Source organism: Oryctolagus cuniculus, chromosome 5, assembly GCF_051225735.1.
Source record: "Oryctolagus cuniculus isolate XC-2025 breed Fujian yellow rabbit chromosome 5, ASM5122573v1, whole genome shotgun sequence".
In the NCBI taxonomy this organism is placed as follows: domain Eukaryota; kingdom Metazoa; phylum Chordata; class Mammalia; order Lagomorpha; family Leporidae; genus Oryctolagus; species Oryctolagus cuniculus.
In genome coordinates this window covers 155407094-155427568 of record NC_142871.1, presented here as the reverse complement: position 1 = coordinate 155427568, position 20475 = coordinate 155407094, and the positions used below count along the sequence as shown (strand labels likewise).

At 55.5% G+C, this 20475-nt stretch overlaps 1 protein-coding gene across 9 annotated transcripts in view; it reads left to right on the top strand.

Moving 5' to 3' along the window:
- Positions 1 to 20475, top strand: part of JARID2 (jumonji and AT-rich interaction domain containing 2) — a 258168-nt gene that overhangs the window by 232345 nt on the left and 5348 nt on the right. For all 9 annotated transcript variants that reach the window (XM_089334426.1, XM_089334424.1, XM_089334427.1 and 6 more), the window contains 11 exons: positions 1275 to 2319; positions 5639 to 6144; positions 10171 to 10263; positions 13419 to 13537; positions 13630 to 13700; positions 14834 to 14948; positions 17161 to 17266; positions 17865 to 18047; positions 18436 to 18566; positions 19260 to 19443; positions 20313 to 20420. In XM_089334426.1, the coding sequence (XP_089190552.1) occupies positions 1275 to 2319; positions 5639 to 6144; positions 10171 to 10263; positions 13419 to 13537; positions 13630 to 13700; positions 14834 to 14948; positions 17161 to 17266; positions 17865 to 18047; positions 18436 to 18566; positions 19260 to 19443; positions 20313 to 20420 (2661 nt within the window). The remainder of the gene's footprint in view (positions 1 to 1274; positions 2320 to 5638; positions 6145 to 10170; positions 10264 to 13418; positions 13538 to 13629; positions 13701 to 14833; positions 14949 to 17160; positions 17267 to 17864; positions 18048 to 18435; positions 18567 to 19259; positions 19444 to 20312; positions 20421 to 20475) is intronic.

Below are 20475 nucleotides of genomic sequence, written 5' to 3'. Positions count from 1 at the left end.
TGACCCTTGAGGCCTGGTCTCAAAAGGTGACAGCAGAGATAGGTGCTGGCAGTTCGTAGCCACGGCTCAGGGCCAGGCCAAGGGAGCTGCTGTTCTTTTCCTCCCACAGTAGTAGGTTTGTTTCCTTCCTTTTTCAGCCCCAGAGATTTCTACCTAATGTGCCAGGTCCTGTGGTTATATGGGGCACATAGAATAATGGCCTGATTTTCTTGGAACAGGACACAGAGGTGCACATACGCAAGTGTACGTGTATTTAAGCAGAAGTACGTATTTACTTAGGCTAACACTTGCACTGCTCTCTCCGCCCACTCACCCGTGATGGGTACTATCTTGTTGCCGTTATGGGTGATTGTTAGGTGTGTGGGGAGATTCCCTGGAAGAGCCACACCTGGGGGACCTGGCAGGGACGATCCAGGTCCTGCTCTATGACAGTTTGGTGTTTGGTGGCACAGAGCTTCTGAGGCAGAGCACAACAGTTCTCAGACATGACTTCACTTTCCTGGCTGGTGTCCCTGTGCCTCCTTTTATTTCCTGTATTTTTAAAAAAATTTGTTTAAAAGATATATTTATTTATTTGAAAGGTAGAGTTACAGAGAGAGAGAGAGAGAGAGAGAGAGAGAGAGAGATCTATATGGCTACAGCTTCTGGAGCTGGGCCAATCTGAAGCCAGGAGCATCTTCCAGATCTCCTATGAAGGTACAGGGGCCCATGGATTTGGGCTATCTTCTGCTGCTTTCCAAGGCACATTGGCAGGGAGCTGGATCAGAAGTACTGCTTGAACTGGTGCCTGTATGGGATGCCAGCGCCACAGACAGCATCTTTACCTGCTGCGCCACAGTGCCGGCCCCTCTTTCCTTAGGTTTGTTTCATTTATTTGAAAGGTGGAGAGACAGAGAAACTCCCATCTACTAGTTCATTCCCCAGATGGCTACAGTGGCTGGGGCTGGGCCAGGGCCAGGCTGAAGCCAGGAGCCAGGAACTCCATCTGGTCTCCTTCATGAATGGCAGGGTCTCAAAGTCAGGACCGTCTTTCTCTCTTTCCCACGTGTATTATTAGGGAGCTGGATCGGTAGTGGAGCAGCTGAGTCTTGAACCCTGATTTGGTTGCAGGCTTTGCAGGACCACAGCACCAGCTCCCTTGTGTCTCCTTTTCGCAAGGGTAGGGCATGTGCTTCACCTGTTAACTGGCAACTCCCTGGTAGTGGCGGTCACTGTTTTGGGCACTGATTTTTTTTTTTTTCCCTCCTCTTCCTCTGCTTCTCCTGCCTTCACAGGTTTCTAAGGTAAATGGAGTCACTCGAATGTCATCTCTGGGTGCAGGTGCAACCAGTGCCAAAAAGATGCGCGAAGTCAGACCTTCACCATCCAAAACTGTGAAGTACACTGCCACGGTGACCAAGGGGACTGTTACATACACCAAAGCCAAGAGAGAACTGGTCAAGGAAACCAAACCCAATCACCACAAGCCCAGTTCCGCTGTCAACCACACAATCTCAGGGAAAACTGAAAGTAGCAATGCAAAAACCCGCAAACAGGTGCTAGCCCTCGGGGGGGCGTCCAAGTCCACCGGGCCTGCCGTCAATGGCCTCAAGGTCAGCGGCAGGTTGAACCCAAAGTCATGCACTAAGGAGGTGGGGGCGCGGCAGCTGAGGGAGGGGCTGCGGAATTCCAAGAGGAGACTGGAAGAGGCACAGCAGACGGAAAAGCCGCAGCAGTCACCCCCCAAGAAAATGAAAGGGGCAGTGGGCCCTGCCGAAGCCCCTGGTAAAAAGACAGCTGCAGTGGCGGCAGCCTCGGCAGAGAAACCTCTGCTGAATGGACATGTGAAGAAGGAAGTGCCCGAGCGCAACGTGGAGAGGAGCCGGCCGAAGCGGGCCACGGCTGGGAAGAGCACTCCCGGCAGACAAGCACATGGCAAGACGGACAGCGCCCCCTGTGAAAATCGTTCTACCTCGCAACCGGAGCCCTTGCACAAGCCGCCCGAGCCGCCGGGGAAGCCCGAGAAGGGTGGTGGCAAGGCGGGGTGGGCAGCGATGGACGAGATCCCCGTGCTCAGGCCCTCCGCCAAGGAGTTCCACGACCCCCTCGTCTACATCGAGTCGGTGCGTGCTCAGGTGGAGAAGTGCGGGATGTGTAGGGTGATCCCCCCTCCGGACTGGCGGCCCGAGTGCAAGCTCAACGACGAGATGCGGTTCGTCACACAGATCCAGCACATCCACAAGCTGGGCCGGCGCTGGGGCCCCAACGTGCAGCGGCTGGCCTGCATCAAGAAGCACCTCAGGTCTCAGGGCATCGCCATGGACGAGCTGCCGCTCATCGGTAAGCTGGGGTGCTGGCCACTGTTCTCCCTAGTGCCCCTGGCGCTGGTCCAGGCGCCTGCGCCCAGTCCCATTGTGTCCTGGGCGAGGTTGTTCATGGGCTGTGCATGTTGAGCTCAGACCTCAGGTGGCCTTGACCTCATGCTCTTTGGCATGACTGGCCCCTGCTGCCAGAGGTGTTGGGTCAGTGACCGTGAAGGCCACTTGCCTTCTGTTGCAGTCTGTTCTGGCTGCCATGACAAAGAGCCCCCACCATGTGACATTTGTTGTCTCACAGTGCTGGAGACCACAAGTCCAAGACCAGAGCCTCTGTGGACTGATTCTCCCGAGGCCCACCCCCCTTGGCTTGGGGATGGCTGTCTTCCCCCTGGGCTCACCTGTCTTCTTCCTTCTGTGTCTGTTTCCTTATCACATCTTTGGAGGACACGAGTAAGATTGCGATGGGATCCATCTGTCTGAACTCTTTTTTACTTAACCTTAAAGACCCTGCTTCTAAATAGTTTAACATCCTAGGGTCCTGGGGTGGTTTCACAGGTAACCCTCAACCGGCCAGAGACAGGCTATGTTTTCTTCCTTCTGGTCTTTGTTTCTCCATCCTCCACATTTTCTCTTGACCTTGAGTTTTTCTCCTGATCAGCTGAGCCCTTTTCAAGGCCACAGCTCAAGGGACATGGTGACATCCTGAGGTGTGGCACTGGCAGGGGCTGATGGGCAGCTTGCCACTTTGAGTCCTGCTATGAATGCACGTCCAGGCAGTTGTGGAAACCCTGGCTCCTTGGGGCATTCCAGGCAGAACCCACTTGGAGCTCCCCTGTTGCTCATTCCACCTCTTTCAGCCTTCAGTTCTTGAGCTCCAGGATGAACTTGCTATGTCACTCTGCTGAGTAGAGTCTTTCTGAAGATCTGGGGAAGGTCTCCTACCTCCTTCCTGCTCTGCATCTCTTCCTCAGAGCAGGAGGCAGGACATGCCTTTGGGAGATCCCAAGTTTTCAAAGGCAGGGGGCTGTTGAAGGCATTCAGCCATTGCTTACTGTTAAGAGTTAGCCAAGGCCGGCGCCGCAGCTCACTAGGCTAATCCTCCGTCTTGCGGCGCCGGCACACCGGGTTCTAGTCCTGGTCGGGGCGCCGGATTCTGTCCCTGTTGCCCCTCTTCCAAGCCAGCTCTCTGGGCAACACGCTTATGCCCTGTCCAGATGGGACTTGTGGGTGGGACCGAGTCTTCCTCCATGCTACCCTGCCAAGTGGACTGCAGTTCTGCATGGGCAGAACGTGAGCCGTGCGGGTCACATTCTCATGACTGCCAGTGCCCTTTGGTTCACAGTTTTCTTTTTTTCAATTTTTTTTAAAAGATTGATTTATTCATTTGAGAGGCAAAGTTAGAGAGAGGCAGAGACAGAGGCCTTCCATCTATTGGTTCACTCCCCAAATAGCCACAATGGCCAGAGCTAGGCTGATTTGAAGCCAGGAGCCAGGAGCTTCCTCTGGGTCTCCCACTTGGGTGCAGGGGCCTAAGCTCTTGGGCCATCTTCTACTGCTTTCCAAGGCCATTAGCAGTAGCTAGATTGGAAAATGGAACATCCGGGACATGAACCAGCACCCATATGGGATGCCAGTTCTGCAAATGGAATCTTAAACCACTACACCGCAGCACTGGTCCCATGAGTAGTTTTCTTTTTAACCTTGACTTCTTCCTCAGAAGAAGAGTAAGGGGGCATCAGAAGCCAAGTGGATGGTGTGTTTGTGTGTGTGTTCTTTGCCACTATTCCCAGAGGACATTTATCAGATGGGTCCTGATCAGGTCTGTACCCACAGAGGCCTTGGGCAGCACAAAGGACCTGAGATCATTATCATTTCCTGGGATCCAGCCCATGAACACACCTCCTCTGTGCAGGTCAATGTGCCCCTGGCCCCTGGCCCCTGGCCCCTGGGGAGCCCTGTGCTGAGGGTGCTTGGAAGTGATCACCACATGTGACATGTTTCTGCAAGCACAGGTATCAGTAGGTTACAGCGATGTACTTCAGAGTGACTTTCTCCTTTTTTTGAACTGTTCTGAGCCAGTTAATATAGATGGGGGTGTCTGCGAGAAAAGGCTGTGCACACCCAGCTCTGGAGGTAGGACAAACTCCCCACGGCAAGTCAGAAGCCTGGATTGGGTCACAGCATCCTGGGCCTTACGTCCCACTTACGTGCAGGACCCAGGGCAGTTTCTGCATTGACCTGGTAGCTTCTTCCTCCATTGACACAGACAGACCAGGGTGTTGCTCCACCATATAAATGGAATTCAGGCCACTGTGTCACAATCTCAGGTCTCAGCGACTGGCCCAGGACATTGCATTTTTGAGCATTCTCTGTCTCAAGTAGTCCAGGCAGTCACCTGGGGCTGTGGCGGGTATCCTGCAATGCCCAGGGTCTGCAGGGCTCCAGCCTGTTTCCAGCTGTTGACGCTGTGCTTCTGTAGCCCTTAGGGTTCAGCCAGAGTTGTGCCCACTTTTCTTTTTATTTTGCACCCTCCCAAGTACTTACATCTTCTTAGTTTGTACCTTGCTCACCTAGCATTTTGTTGACAATTATTTTCAAGTGTACCCGATCTCCTGACCAGGGAGAGGTTCTTTTCCAGTTCCCATGTGGATTGCATTACTGTGCGTGTACCCTTTGGAGAACTGATCAAGGGAAGTGGGGGCATACACTCTTCAAGATCAGCAGCCTCTCTGTCGCTGGGTGGAGGAACGGCCGAGTAATGGACAGACTGCAGTGTGTTCTTGTGCAAATGTTGCCCTTTACCCTGAAATCCAGTGGAACTAAAAATACACCTCCTTTGTGTGAGTGAGTGACTGAGCAGACTGTGAGGAGAATTAGGCATCAGTGGTGCGTGTTGTGTGTGCAGGCTTCTGACCTCAAAGCTATTCCAGGTGGTGCTGGGACATGATTGCAGCCAGGAGGTCCCGCCCAGTCTCACTTGGGTGGTCTGCTGCTCACCAGCCTCAATGTCACACTTGCTGCCCAGTGGGTAAGGATGCTGTGTGCCAGTGCTTGCTGTGCTAGACTCTTGTGTCTGCTCAGCCAGTGTGCTCTCGCGTTCTACTCAAGCTCCTGCTTCCTGAGACGCCTTTCCTGACCACCCCGTCACTTCTCTCTGTCTTTATTGCACTTGTCCGCGGGCTGTTGTCATGAGATAACCATCTCAGGGTTGACCACAGCAGGGTGAGCAGAGTCCCTAGCCCATAGTAGATATGCAGGACCGATGGACCAAATGTCAGAGGCCTTGTTTGTGTCTGTTGTTCTTACCAACTTCCCCTGTGTTTGCCTCCCTCGCCGTCCAGGAGGCTGCGAGCTCGACCTGGCCTGCTTTTTCCGGCTGATTAATGAGATGGGTGGAATGCAGCAAGTGACTGACCTCAAAAAGTGGAGTAAACTAGCAGACATGCTGCGCATCCCCAAAACTGCCCAGGATAGACTGGCCAAGCTGCAGGAGGCCTACTGCCAGTACCTGCTCTCCTACGACTCCCTGTCCCCCGAGGAGCACCGGCGGCTGGAGAAGGAGGTGCTGATGGAGAAGGAGATCCTGGAGAAGCGCAAGGGGCCGCTGGAGGGCCACACGGAGAGCGAGCACCACAAGTTCCACTCCCTGCCCCGCTTTGAGCCCAAGAACGGGCTCATCCATGGCGTGGCGCCCCGGAATGGCTTCCGCAGCAAGCTCAAGGAGGTGGGCCAGGCCCAGCTCAAGACGGGCCGGCGGCGACTCTTTGCTCAGGAAAAGGAAGTGGTCAAGGAGGAGGAGGAGGAGGACAAAGGCGTCCTCAATGACTTCCACAAGTGCATCTATAAGGTAGCACCCTACTGCCTGCACCTTGCCCGTTTCTGTACACTCCCACCCCAACTGCAAAACTGAGGAAGGGGACGGTGAGGGCACCAGATGGTGTGAGGACAGGGCTAGTTTCGGTGCTGGGCTGAGGAGGATATCTCTTTCCCTTTCCACTGAACATATCTATTGCAACTGTAACAGTCCCACAGACCAGTTCTTTTTTTTTTTTTTTTTTTTTTTTTTTGGGACAGGCAGAGTGGATAGTGAGAGAGAGACAGAGAGAAAGGTCTTCCTTTTGCCGTTGGTTCATCCTCCAATGGCCGCCATGGCCGGCGCGCTGTGGCCAGCACACCACACTGATCTGAAGGCAGGAGCCAGGTGCTTCTCCTGGTCTCCCATGGGGTGCAGGGCCCAAGCACTTGGGCCATCCTCATTTATTGTTTTTTTTTTTTTTTTTTAAAGATTTTTATATTGGAAAGGCAGAATTAGAGTTATCTTTCATGCAATGGTTCATCCCAAAATGGCTGCAATGGCCGGAGCTAGGCTGGTATGAAGCCAGGAGCTTCTGCCAGGTTTCCCACAGGTGTATGGGGGCCCAGGCACTTGAGCTGTTCTCCGTTGCTTTCCTAGGATGATAGCAGGGAGCTGGATTGAGAGTGGAGCAGATGGGTCTCAAACCACTGCCCAGATAGATGCCGGCATCTCAGGCAGGGGCTTTACCATTGTACCACAGTGCTGGCCCCAGATCAGGTGATTTATAATGAGCAGAAATGTGAGGGCTCACCAGCTATGTGGACTGGGAAGCCTAAGGCCAAGTTGTGGAGGTCTGATGAGGCCCTCCTTGCTGTGTCTCAACATGGCTGCAGGGCAGTGAGGGGCCCTACAGGGCAAGCCCACTCCTGTGTTAACAGCATTGAGTTCATTCGTAAGGACAGAGCCCTCATGGCTCCCAGTACTGCCATAACAGTGGCTGCAGCTCAACATGAGTTTTGCAGGGGACAGATGCCACCACCCAGTTCTGTATGACAAGAACATCTGCAGTTGGCCAGGAAGGCTGGAAGGTCTGGGGATCAAGGCATAGACATGAGGCTTTTAGCCAATTGCATGAGCAGCCTTGACTGCCCCTTGGGAGCACTGCAGGAGTTGTTAGTTTGCCGTGGCCTTGGGTTTTTTACCGAACAAGGGGTGGGTGTTTATGTGTTTGTGTGTGTGCGCGTGAGTGTCTAATTCGATGCATCTTATTTTCCCCTGCACCCCCAATTGCAGTTCTGTGCCCTGCACTCTGAGCACCCCCATCTCATCCTGGTACACGTAGGGCTGTCCTGCATGGTTGGGGTTCTGAGACCTGGACTGGTATACTCCATGGACTGTAAGCCATGGTTTTTCTGCCTCATTCCTGTTTGGCACGCCGCTGCCCCATCCTCCCGCAGTGCCGAGAGCCATCACTGACAAAGTGGTCAACATGGTCTCACATGGACACGCTGCAGGGGGAAGAGGTGGGGCAAGAGCAGCAGAGTGAAATGAGCAGTGCTTCTCCCAGGGCTGCTGGCGCTCATTGCCAACCAGGCCATCCTGGGCAGACTCACTCCTCCCAGAAGGGAAGCATCAAGTTGGGCACTCTCCTCCGGCTGCACAGCTGCAGCCCTCCCTGCTTCTGACTTCAGCCCGCCCTCCCCCTCCTTTGCCAGGCATAGGTCAGCAGTGTACCCAGTGCCAGGCCCTCTACACGAAGGCCTCTGCAGAGCTGCCTGGCATAGCACTGCCCCAGTGACGCTGGTGTTCTCTGGCGAGCTGGTGGTCCTGCCAGCTGCTCCCTCTTGGGATGCGCCTGGTGGGATTGACTACACTGATGGTTTCTGTTGCACTGGAAATCTTGGATGTCATTGATCCTCCCTCTCCACCCAATACCTGTAAGGTGTGCAGGGCTTCCTCACCACAGGCCTTGGCCTTTCCCTGCTCATTGGGGTAACACAGGAGTCTGGTCCTCTAGACTTGAGTCTCCTGGGCGGAGTCTGATATGTCTACTGGTTTGTCACTTGGCTTTGGTTCCCCATTTCCATTGTTTGGTGCCGCAGCATAGAAATGGGACACAGGGGTGTGGCCCGGGGCTACTAGCAGCCTGCCCCTAAATCATCTCCTTAGGTTTTCCTGAAAAGGTAGAAGGCAGCCCAGGGACCGTAATGTCTGGAGCAGTTCATCGGTTTCTGACATCTGCCCCAGAGCGTCTCAGAGCCGTTGCTGAGTCCTGACTCCCGCAGGACCACACCTGCTACTTTTCTTTAAGAAGGCCAGTGCTGGGAGCATGCATTAGGTTCACAGAAGAGTTTTTTAAACAATTTTTTATGATTTATTTATTTATCTTAAAGGCAAAGTTAGTGAAGGAGAGATGATGTGTCTGCTAGTTCACTCCCCAAATGGCCTCAGTGTCTGGGCCTGTGCCGGGCCAATGACAGCCATTCAAAGCTCCATCTAGGATTTTCACCTGGGTGGCAGGGGTCCAAGAAGTTGGCCATCTTCTGCTGCTCTCCCACATGCATTAACAGGGAGCTGGATTGGAAGTGGAGCAGCTGGGCCTTGCACCAGGACTCGTATATGAGATGCCAGTTTCACAGGTAGCAGCTTAACGTGCCACTCCTCAGTGCAGGCCCCTTTTCTTTTCTCTCCTTTAAAGCATATTCTACCCAGATTTCACTGGTAGGTTTTTTAAAGCATGCTCTATCTAGGTTTCATTGGTAGGTTTCATTGCCAAAATCCAACAGCTTGGCCAAGGCGTGCGTGGTAGGTTGGGAGCAGTGGCAGCTTGGCCAGGGCGTGCGTGGTAGGTTGGGAGCAGTGGCCCCTGTAGCCCCTCTGCATCCTGGGCTGTTGATGTCACTTTCATCCCCATCCATCAGTGTAAAATTAGGTCCCTCCTCATGATTCTGTTTGTATTTTTACTGGCTGGTGTCGTCAGGGAAAGGGTGGACTGGAGAAATTTTTTGGCCTGGTCAGAAGCCCATCTTGTCCTACTTGGAGAGAGCAGACCCAAATGCCGACATCTCCATGTTATCTGCTGTGACTGCTGATTACAACCCTGCTGCTACGGTGCTGCTCCCAGGTTTCCTCACTGGGGAGATGTTCTCAGGCCTGCGCTGTAACAGCCCCTCTGCCCGGCCGTTTCCGTGCTTGCCTACATCCGCTGCTCCCCCACTAAATGCAGGTTTTGTTCTGTGTGCATGGTTCCCTCTCCTGCCCCTAGAATTGGAGGGTACACACATTGGTGCAGTTGAGGAGTCCAAGCACCCTATCAGTGCAGGGAAAGGCATGGACCTTAGAAGAAGCCTTATCTTTGAAAAATAAACTGTGGTTTGCAGGACGGGTCAAAGCAGCCACCATCTGCAGATTGCAGGCAGTTGTCCTGCCAAAGCCAGCAGATTAGCTGGAGTGTTGTTACTCGGCATGCAGCAGCAACAGAGGGTGTGATGTCTGACCGTATAGGCACCATGGCTCTCCCTGGGGAGCTGTAAAAGGGCAGCATGTGGCTTCTGTGGCCAGAATGTGACCAGATTGCAATTCGGAGTAACGTTGCCTACCTGCTGAGTTACTGAGTATTGAGGACTCTGAACATACAGATATTGCCCACATTTTCCTTTCAAGATCCTCTGGGGAATCCCCAGTTCTGGCTGCTCACGGCTTCTCTGTCTTCCTGGGGCTGCAGCCTTTATCCTTCCCTTTCCCTGGGGCCAATTGAGGAACTCTGCCTAAAAGTGCAAGATGCCTGCTAAAGCGCTGTCCCTTGGAAGGTGTCGTTTTGTCCTTCAGATGTGTGTGCTTGTGCTTATGGACTCGGGCAGGCCATCGCTCTGCTGCTGGTAGCCAGTGGGTCCATTGCTCATCGGCAGCATCCTCCTCTTTCTGCTGTCTGCTTACATGAACTTGGGCTGTGCCCTGGTGACACATAGTGGCCCTCAGCCGCAGAGACGCCACAGAGCGAGGCCTGTGGTGGCACATGCTGATTGTAAGTGTGCGTACAGCTCTTGATTCCTACACCCACATCTGCTTTGTTCTCAGGGAAGGTCAGTTTCTCTAACAACGTTTTACCGGACAGCAAGAAATATCATGAACATGTGCTTCAGCAAGGAGCCTGCCCCAGCTGAGATCGAGGTGAGTGGGGCTGACCTCTTGCTCCTGGGTGGAGGGGCCTTGTGAACTGAAAGGACTCTGGTGGACAGGGGGCTGCTGGAGGTGGTAACGTGAGTTCCTCTAGACGTTCAAAGGCCAGGAACAGTGCAGCGAAGGCAATGAAAGTCCCTGTCTTCACCTGGACTTCCCGGCGCAGAGGCCGCAGGGTGTCTGTCCAGGGGCTGGGCTGCGGGCCCTCTGCCTCCCGCTGCAGCGCAGCCCCTGCCTGCTGTTCCCCGCGCTCGGGGGTCTGTCGTACAAGAGGATGCACCGGACCCCTGTGGTCACAGCCGTGCTTTTCCTTCTCTCCCATTTTCTGTTTAATGGGGTTGGCAATTGGCCATTTTTGTGCCTCTGCCAACTCCCTTCTTTGGGTTACTATGTGGTTTCTGGACAGGGAGCGCGTCTGTGCCCAGACCAGTGCGCGGGAGTTGTGGTGTGAAGTGCTGCAGGACCCAGACTGGGTCTGGTTATTTCTCCTCAGCCAGCGGCCACCAGGGACCCCAGACACTTAGCTGTGGACTGGGGATGGGGTCCAGTCACTGGTGGAGACAGCCACCTCCGGGAGTAAGGGATGGCACTTCTTTTCTTTAATCGTAGACGTCACCTCTGGAATATGAATCCAGTGGGGTTCCTCCCATGTGTCTAGGCGGAACCCCAGAAGTTGCAGCCATCCTGCTGTGCCCAGGCTTCCTGGCAAGGGGCCTTTCCCGCTTCCACAAGGGTGGCTGCTTCCCTGCACCTGTGCTGTGGGGTACACACTTCTGCTAGTGGATCCACCATGGATCTCGAGCCTGGCGTCCTCATTTGGGGAATTCTGTGTATGCTGCTGGCCCTTTGAATATGTAGCTGTCTGTTGATTAGGGTGTTCAGCCTTGGCACTGCACCGTGAGTGTGACCTCACCTTATTCCCCGATTTGGCCCCACCCAGGCCACATCATGGCTGTGGCTGCCATGCTGGTCACTGCTGTCTTCCATCCACATTGAGTCCTGAGTCTGGGACACATGTGATCCTAATGGCCATTGTCAAGGCACTCGTGGCACCCAGAAGAGGTGCAGGCCGTGGCTGTGCCGTATGTATCCCATGAGAGGCTCCTGGAGGCAGAAGGGTTTATTGCTATTCCAGTGTATGACAAAGAGTAGCTAATTTTATGGTTTTCTACAGGGGAATTAATTCCCTCTGAAAGTGTGGGTTTTATTGACAATTTGCTAAAATTCAGAGTTCAGTCCAGGGCTGCCTGCGGCTTGTGTTCCCCACTCTGTCAAGAAGGTGGACCCGCGTCTTGGCTGGTGGGCGGAAGCTGGAGCCAACAACTGTTTAAGGACAGTCCTTCTTCACTTCCCACTTCCTCACAGATGCCCCAGAGGTTGGGAGCTCTGTCAGCAGATGGGGGCCAGGTGGGGGCCACTGCCCAGACTCCTCAGTCAGGCTGTTGCTTTGTTCCTTCCAGGCCAGGAATCCTTCCTGATGTTGAATGCATTCAAGATGTTATTTATTTTAAAGGACAAGTTACAGAAAGATAAGAGGCAGAGAGAGAGAGGTCTTCCATCCACTGGTTCACTCCCCAAATGGCCACAACAGCCGGAGCTGGGCTGATCCAAAGCCAGGAGCCAGGAGTCAGGAGTGTCTTCTGGGTCTTCCACACAGGTGCAGGGGTCCAAGGACTTAGTCCATCTTCCACTGCTTTCCCAGGCCAGAGCAGAGAGCTGGATTGGAAGTGGAGCAGCCAGGACTCTAACTGGTGCCCATATGGGATGCAGACACTGCAAGCAGAAGTTTTCCTGCTACGTCACAGTGCTGACCCCTGAATTCATTCTTGATCTGTGGACATGGACACCTCCACTCAGGTTCCCCTTGGTCAAGGTCATGGTGCCATGGGATGTGCGGTGGTGTTGCTCCGAGTACTTTGAGCTGAGCATTCCATGGGCAGGCTCCTTCCTGAGATGAGGGAGGTGATGCTGCGCTCCCAGAGCAAAGAGGAGAGGTGTCTGGCAGCAGAGGGTTTTAAGAGGGGAGCTGTGCAGTTGCTTACCTGGGCTCAAGGCATGTTCTTGATCTGCTCTTCATCCCAAGATCAGTTTGGACAGAGCTTGTGAACAGCAATGGAGAGGCTCCTGAACCTGCCAGTGTGTTCCCCGGCCCCCAAACCATACCCCCGTAGTGCCCTACTTCTGGTATGATTGGCCTGGGTGGTAGTCTGTCTTCCCCAGTCTTACCTCCTCCAGTGACCCTCGCCTGCAGCCTGGACGCTGACCCCTTGTGACAGCCAGGCTTCTAGGTGGTCACAGATGTGGGCAGTGCGCGTGTGAGCAGATGCCCGCTGCAGGTGGTCATAGGTGTGGCCGTGTGTGTGCACCATGCACAGGGCTTGCCGGCTGCGGTTTTCACAGCAGGAGCAGCGGAGTAGGAAGTCTTCAACCTCTTTCCTATCATTGCTTCTTTACAAAAATATCGTTTGGCACAACATTCCTTTTCATTTACTGGGGTAACATACACGGTTGTCAGCAGAGTGCGCCACCTGGCCGATGGGCCGCCGTCACCTGCCCCCGTCACAGATGTATCACATCCTCCCGACCCGTAGCCTCGTACTCACCAGGCACGAGCTCCCCAGCCCCTCCCTGCAGCGCCTGACAGCCCCCGTTCTCCTGTCTGTCTCTGGACTTGGATGATTGCAGTTAGCTTCCAGCAGTGGAAACCCGTGCTGTTGTGCTTTGTGGCCATCCCATCACTGAGCATGTCCTCACGTCTTCAGGGTCCACCGTGGAGCCCAGTATGATTCCTGTCTGTATATGCTGCTTTGGTACTTAAAAAAAATTGTGGAAACGTGGAATTAAATGGCACATTTGTTTTTCTGCGAAAAATCTTATGAAGCTTTTTTCTTAATAAGAATTTTCCCATGTTTTCCCATGGTACACTTTTTTCACGGTCTTTTGGAAGGCCCCTCGGTTCTTTATCGGCTCATCTTTAAACACACTGGGGCTGCTGTGAATAGTGGTGTATAGCCGCGTCCCAGGTTGGGAGAGCACCCAGAGCTGAGCCTGTGGTTGCCATCTGAGTTAGCGTTCTGTCTGGGTCGCCCAAGAGCAGCTGTGAGCCAGTGTGGCTGGGGCTGACGGGCTATTTCCTCTTCCCACAGCAAGAATACTGGAGGCTGGTGGAAGAGAAAGACTGCCACGTGGCCGTGCACTGCGGCAAGGTGGACACCAACACTCACGGCAGCGGGTTCCCGGTGGGAAAATCCGAACCCTTTTCAAGGTACCTCTGTGGGCCCTCTTGTCCACATTCTGGGGACTGGGTGGCAGCCTTCCCCTGCTGGCCTGTGACCTCCCTTGTCTTTCCCTCCACAGGCACGGATGGAACCTCACGGTCCTCCCCAATAACACAGGGTCCATCCTGCGTCACCTCGGTGCTGTGCCTGGTAAGTGTGACTGCAGCTGCCTTCCCACTGAGAGCCAGGGCCCGCGTACCTGGCACTGAATCCCCAGACTGGAGATGCTGATTTGACAGTGAGGTCATAATGGGTCAAGTGACTAAACACTTGGAATAGTGAAGCGCACAGAATTCACTTTCGAAGCTGCTTGGGCTCCTGCAGGCTGAGGCCATGCATTCTTGGTAGTCAGAGGCCAGGGGTGAGGTGTGCTTCACACACTTCCCGGAAAAGCCAGGAGCCATGAAGTTTGTGGACCCTGAAGGCCAGGACTCATGGAGAACCCCTCCTGAGGACCCGTTCCCAACATGTATCCCACTCTACTTTTTTTTTTTTTTTTTTTTAAGATTTATGTAAAAGAGTTACAGAGAGGGAGAGACAGAGCAAGCTTCCATCCACTGGTTCACTCCCCAGGTAGCTACAGCAGCCAGAGCTGGGCCAGGCTGCTGCTCATATGGGATGCCAGTGTCAAGGGATAGGATGCCACCATGCCAACTCCCACCCCACCCTTTGCATAGGTGGTTGGCGCCTCTGTTCTCAGCCTGCAGAACTCAGATGTCTCCTGTTATTTTGAAAGTGGCCTCATTGTTGATTCCACTTCTGTATATCCACTAGATAAGAGGAGATACTGTCTTCTCATGGAATTTTACCTTTTAAATCCCATTTCTTTTTCTCCTTATTTAAGAGAACAGAGTGATTTTTTTTTATTTTTTTATTTTTTATTTATTTTATTTATTTTTTTTTTAATTTTTGACAGGCAGAGTGGACAGTGAGAGAGAGAGACAGAGAGAGAAAGGTCTTCCTTTGCCGTTGGTTCACCCTCCAATGAGAACAGAGTGATTTTTTAAAAAAATTATTTATTTGAAGGGCAGAGTTACATACAGAGAGAGGGAGAGACAGATCCTCCATCTAGTGGTTCATTCCCAGAACAGCTAGGGCTGGACCAGGGCAAAGCCTGGGGTCTGGAACTCCGTATGGGTCTCCATGTGCGTGCAGGAGCCCAAGTACTTGGGCTAACCTTTGCGCAATGCCAGAGTTGCAGGGGGCTGGTTAAGGGGTTGCACCCAAAGTGACTTGTATTGAGACATTGTTGCCATGCTATAAGCTGCCTTTTCCCTCTTCAGGAGTGACTATTCCCTGGCTCAACATTGGCATGGTTTTTTCTACCTCATGCTGGTCTCGAGACCAAAATCACCTTCCATATATTGACTACTTACACACTGGTGCTGACTGCATTTGGTGAGTAGGTCCAGCCCTCTCCACAGAGTCCAGGTTGTTGGGGAGGGGCTGTGGAAATGTGAGTCAGCCGTTCCCCGTGGCCTGCTGGGGTCCATCGATGGGTAGCTGGAGGTGTTTGGGATATGGACACCATTTGCTGTGGGAGTGTTGCAGGCGGAGCAGGATATTGTCTGGAATGAGCTAGTCTGTGCTTACTGCTCAGCTGTTCTTCTTGGCATTGCCTGCTAATACCTGATTGGTGGTTTTGAGTTTGAGACATTCGTTTTGTTGTTGATTTGGAATTCTAAGAGTTTAAAGTTGAGCAGTGCTGTGGCCACAATTCTCAGCTTTCTTAGAAACCTTTCTGATTTCTTACCGCCTCTACAGCTGGGGCCACAGTAGAGTTTTTAGGAGCTGTGGCGGCATACGCGTGTCTTTGCACAAGCTCTAACACTGCGTGCACAGCGTGTGGGGGCCCCTCTGGTGGTGGCGGGTGCAGAGTGGGCGCAGCCCAGCAGATACTCTGGCGTCGGAGAATCCCTCGCTGTTGTCCTGGCGCGGGATCAGCCTTTATTAAAATAAACATCGAACGGGTTCCCTCCAGGGCCAGTGATGGTGGCTGCTTGTTTGGATTTGGGAGCACTGCTGGTGGACAGCTGTGCCGCAGAGGGCGCAGGAATAACCCTGCCTGCCGCCACAGCCGTTCCTGGGGGGGACTTGGTGTGATGTGGCCTGGGACCCGGGCAGGGCTCCTCCGAGTCTCCGTTCCACCTCTGAAAAGCAGCTGTGAAGTGGCCCACATGGGCTGCTGCTTACTGCTTATGCGCTGGGCCAGAGGCAGTGACAGGCGCGATGCCGTGGGTGGTTTGAAGACTGGGCCCTCACCGAGGGGGAATGGGCCGAGAAGCTGACGCTGTGCAGGTTTTCTTTATGTTAGAAACTGCATTTAAATCACAAGTCGTGACCCAGTGCTGGCGTCGAGATAACGTGGTGTACTGCTGCCTTCGCTTAGTGACTGAAGCTGGGATCTGACAGCCAAGAAGGAGTTTTAGACACCCAGGGAGGGGCTGCTGCCCGGCCTGCACTGTGGAAATGCAGGGATGAGGGCAGCTGGCGGAGTGACCTGTGACATTCCCCGGGATCACTGCCTGCGTTGCGTTTGGTTTTCACTGTTGGTCAGTGGTGCCGGTGGCTTGGGCAGTGCGAAATCTTGCCAGACCATTGTCCACTCACATCCTGTGGCTCAGACTGCCTGTGAGTCAGGGCTGGTTGCCCCCAGCCTAGCTCCACCCTGGAGGGATGGGAGACTTGTTCATGCTCAGTGCCTGGGCGCAGGGACTCCGTGGGTGTCAGTATGGCCAGGTGGGCTGCTGGGGACACCAGTGAGACCTCCCCCAATCCCAAGAGCACATGGGGTTGTTTCGGATTCCCCTGTGGATCAGGTGCCCCTGCAGCTAGGGCCCTGCTCCTCCTCGTACTTCCCACAGGCGCTGCACCCGGAAGGGCCTGTGTGTTGTCCCTGGGCTGCCACTTCCACCACCTTTTGGTTGCTCAGAGTGCCTACACAGGCCCTGTGGCCAGGGTGCTGCTAGGCAGGCTAGGTTCCTACACCATGGATGCCAGGATTCCTGGGGCCTGGCCCCCTCCAAGCCCCTGTGTCCCCGCAGCTGAAGGTAGGCTGGCTGTGCACGTGCTCAGCTCTTCCCCTCTGAGAACATGGCTCTCGTGTTCTCCTGGCTCATCGCTCGCTCAGGCGCGCCCTGGCAGGAAGCCGGGGAATCGCATCAGCTCCGTCCTGAGCTTCCTTACGGCAGGGGTAGGCGGTGCGGAACTCAGACAGGCAGAGACGCTGTGGTTCCGTGTTCCCCAGAGGCTAGCAGAGATGGCCCTCTGTCTGGTTCTCGTTTAGAGGGCTTCTCCAGCATCTGGTTTTGGTTGAAAGGCTTTGGCTCACTGTGTGGGTCAGATGTACACAAAAGATGATTCTCGTATGTTGTGGGCTGGCTGCGGTTTCGGTTTGGCCCTGTGAGCCAGGATGACCGTGGCCGTGGTGGGCAGTGACAGCTCCTAGTGCCCAGCCAGCCCTGTCCCTGCCGTATGGGACCCCTCTTGTGCTAGGCCCGGTCCACTTTGCAGACCTGGGTGCTGCCTCCCCCAGGGAGGTGGGGATGGGCCCTCCTGTGCACAGTGTCCTTAGCAAGCCTGGACTTTGCCTGTGTGTGCTACACCACAGGTATTGCATTCCTGCTGAGGAGGAGAACAAGCTGGAGGGCGTGGTCCACACCCTGCTGCAGGCCAACGGCACCCCCGGGCTGCAGATGCTGGAGAGCAACGTCATGGTACGTCTCCCCCCGCCCCACGGCTTCCCAGGGCCTTGTCCTTGGGTGCTCAGAGGCTGTGCTGCGGAGTCGCCCTTCTTGCTGAGCAGCCTTTCACGGGCTCCCATCACATCCCACGGGACCCTGGGTGGTGGACGTAGGGAGTGTGCCTGGCTGCCTGCAGGTTTGTGTGGCCCCTGGCGAGGGGCCTCGGTCAGGGCAGTGGCTCTGTGTCTGCCTGTGCTATACCAATTGAGCCACCAGCAGGAACCAGCTGCTCTGGGTCTCTCTGGCCTGTGCTGATACTGTCTGTGCCTTGGGCTTGTGACTCTGAGATCCTGGGCTGTCCGGCACCTGGAGGATGACAGCGGCCCCTCCAGCAGCCTTCTGGCTATGTAATCGGCCCCATGCCTGATTCCTGGCAGTGCTGGGTGAGGTCAGAAAGGCTCGGGGTGTGGTTCCTGGGGTGGTGGGGCCAAGAAGCCGGCTCAGCCTGTCACTTTGCGGCCAGTGTTGATTTAGAACTATTGCTGCATTAGGAATGATTTCCTGCTAGTTCTAAAGGAGAAACGAGGCCGTGGGAGGAGGGCAGGGGACTCAGCCTGGCCCTGTTCCCCAGATCTCGCCAGAGGTGCTGTGCAGAGAGGGCATCAAGGTGCACAGGACGGTGCAGCAGAGTGGCCAGTTTGTCGTCTGCTTCCCGGGCTCCTTTGTGTCCAAAGTGTGCTGTGGCTACAGCGTGTCCGAAACCGTGCACTTCGCCACCACCCAGTGGACGAGTATGGGCTTCGAGACTGCCAAGGTGAGCAGGCCCAGCTGCCGCCCCCGTAGCACATCCTTGCGTGTGCGCGTCTGTCTGAAATCCTGAAGCGTCGGCTGGGAGGATTTTCTGGGCAAGTTTTCAAGGGGTCGGTTGGCACTGACTAGTGTCCTCCCCGAGCTGCTTCAGGGTGAACAAAGTAAGCGGCAGTAAACCCCTGCTTTTTCTCACGATGCAGCCTCCGCCTCACGTGGAGGCGCCGCGACACGGTGTTGATGCCTTTCTCCCTTTGAACAAGATCACTTGCTGCCCATAGCTCTTCATTCCTGCTGCTTCCGGTTTGGAAATCCAGGTCGTCGGCCTGCTCCCTCCACCAGCAGCCGCCTGGACAGCAGCGTGCTGACCTGATGTGCTGTGATTCTGCTTTTAGGAAATGAAACGTCGCCACATAGCCAAGCCCTTCTCCATGGAGAAGTTGCTCTACCAGATCGCGCAAGCAGAAGCCAAGAAGGAAAACGGCCCCACTCTCAGCACCATCTCTGCCCTCCTGGATGAGCTCAGGTAAGAGCTCCGGGCCGGGGAGTACGGCTGCCCGGCCCTGCAGCAGCCGCTCCCTGGGGACCTGGATTCGTTCTCTCCCTCGCTCCATGCTCTGCTGCGCCCAGCTCTCCTGGTGTGAGCGGGAGGTGGGCCCTGCTGACTCTGCCGTGCCTCGCCCGAGAGGGCTGTGGCCAGGTAGTGAGGGAGAGCTGTGGCGCCAGCGCTGGCCTCTGCACCCCAGCAATCGAGGATGGTGTGGCGACTGACCCACAGTGCCTGAGCGTGCATCTGCGCCATCCCACTCGGGGGGGGTGTGAGGGAGAGACACCCCAAGAGCACCAGATAGTGTGGCTTCCTGCACAGCCCGGTCCTAGCAACCGGTTGTGAGCTTTGCCATTTCTGCCCCTTCCCAGGGGTGTGGGCGGCAGGCAACAATTGGGATTCTGCCTGTGTTGGCACAGCTTTGATGGTGACACCAACACAGGTTTGTTAAATCTGTCCCGGGCTCAGAGTGGTAGAGGGGCCCTAGCCACAGCCAGGCGTGCTTCTGCCCGCGAGGCACCTCGGTGGCTCCAGCAGTCTGGATGGTTCTGACGTTGTGAGTGACTAAGGGACGTGGGCTGCAGCTGGGCTCCCACCCGCGCGTGTGCACTGTGTGGGGCAGGCCGGCCCCCTGCAGAGCTGGTGGAGTGCCGGCCTCTGTGTGGCCCGCAGGGACACGGAGCTGCGGCAGCGCAGGCAGCTGTTCGAGGCAGGCCTCCACTCCTCCGCACGCTACGGCAGCCATGACGGCAGCAGCGCGGTGGCGGACGGCAAGAAGAAGCCTCGGAAGTGGCTGCAGCTGGAGACGTCGGAGCGGCGCTGTCAGATCTGCCAGCACCTGTGCTACCTGTCCATGGTGAGCCCTCCCCGGGGTGCTGGGGCCCTTCCTGGCGTTCATCCATCTCTGGGCTCCACACTCCGCGCTCCTCACTTCCTTCCCGGGAGGTCGTGCAGGGTGGGCTAGAGTGGCCCCTATGGTCCTTTGGTCATGTGACCCTCTCACACGTGGGATTCTGTTCAGGTGAAACTTCGTGCCCTGCTCATGGTGCCAGCACCCTCTGCTCCGATGTGCGCCTTGTGACCTTGCATCCGCCCATCTTGGGCTCCATTTGCCTTGACAAACTGGTTCCTGTCCGCTCTCTTGCTGGTCAAGTCCCATCTGCCTCCTTGTGGCCCCTGCCAATCCAGATTTGGTCTCAGGAAGGTGTTCCTCCTCTCCCGTCCCCAGCCCCCAGGCCAGCGTCGGACAGATGGCACTGGTGTGGCCCCCAGCCCTCAGTGGGCAGCCGCCCTGATACGGCTCTGGGCCTTGGGGCACCCCCAGCCGGGGCTCACAGTGGCTCCCTGGCGTGGAGGGTAAGCTGTCTGTCAGTCCTTGGCCCTGTCTCGCTGTTGCTCCCAGAAGCCACAGTGACTGGAACTGTGTGGCAGGACTTTGTGCCCCTTCTGTCAGTGCTGGGCCGGGGTGGAGATCAGGCCTGCCTGCCTCCCCCCACATCTCCATCACCTCCCCTGCGGCCCTGTGCAGAGGCCCAGACAGCCACTTCCAGACGAGTCCCCTGTTGTGTGTGACACTGAGAAGAGGGATCAGTTCACTTCCCTGGTGGGGGAGCCACTTCCGGGGTGCTGGTCTCTCCCCACGTCCCGTGCTCTGGGGTCACAGAAGTCCCAAGCTCTCCCCAGCCACAGGGGTGGTGCCCATGTGACGCTGGCTGTGCTGCGCAGGTGGTCCAGGAGAACGAGAACGTCGTGTTCTGCCTGGAGTGCGCGCTGCGCCACGTGGAGAAGCAGAAGTCCTGCCGGGGGCTGAAGCTCATGTACCGCTACGACGAGGTCGGTGGCAGCTGGGCCTGGGCGCGCGCGTGGGGAGGGTCGCATGCCTCTCCTT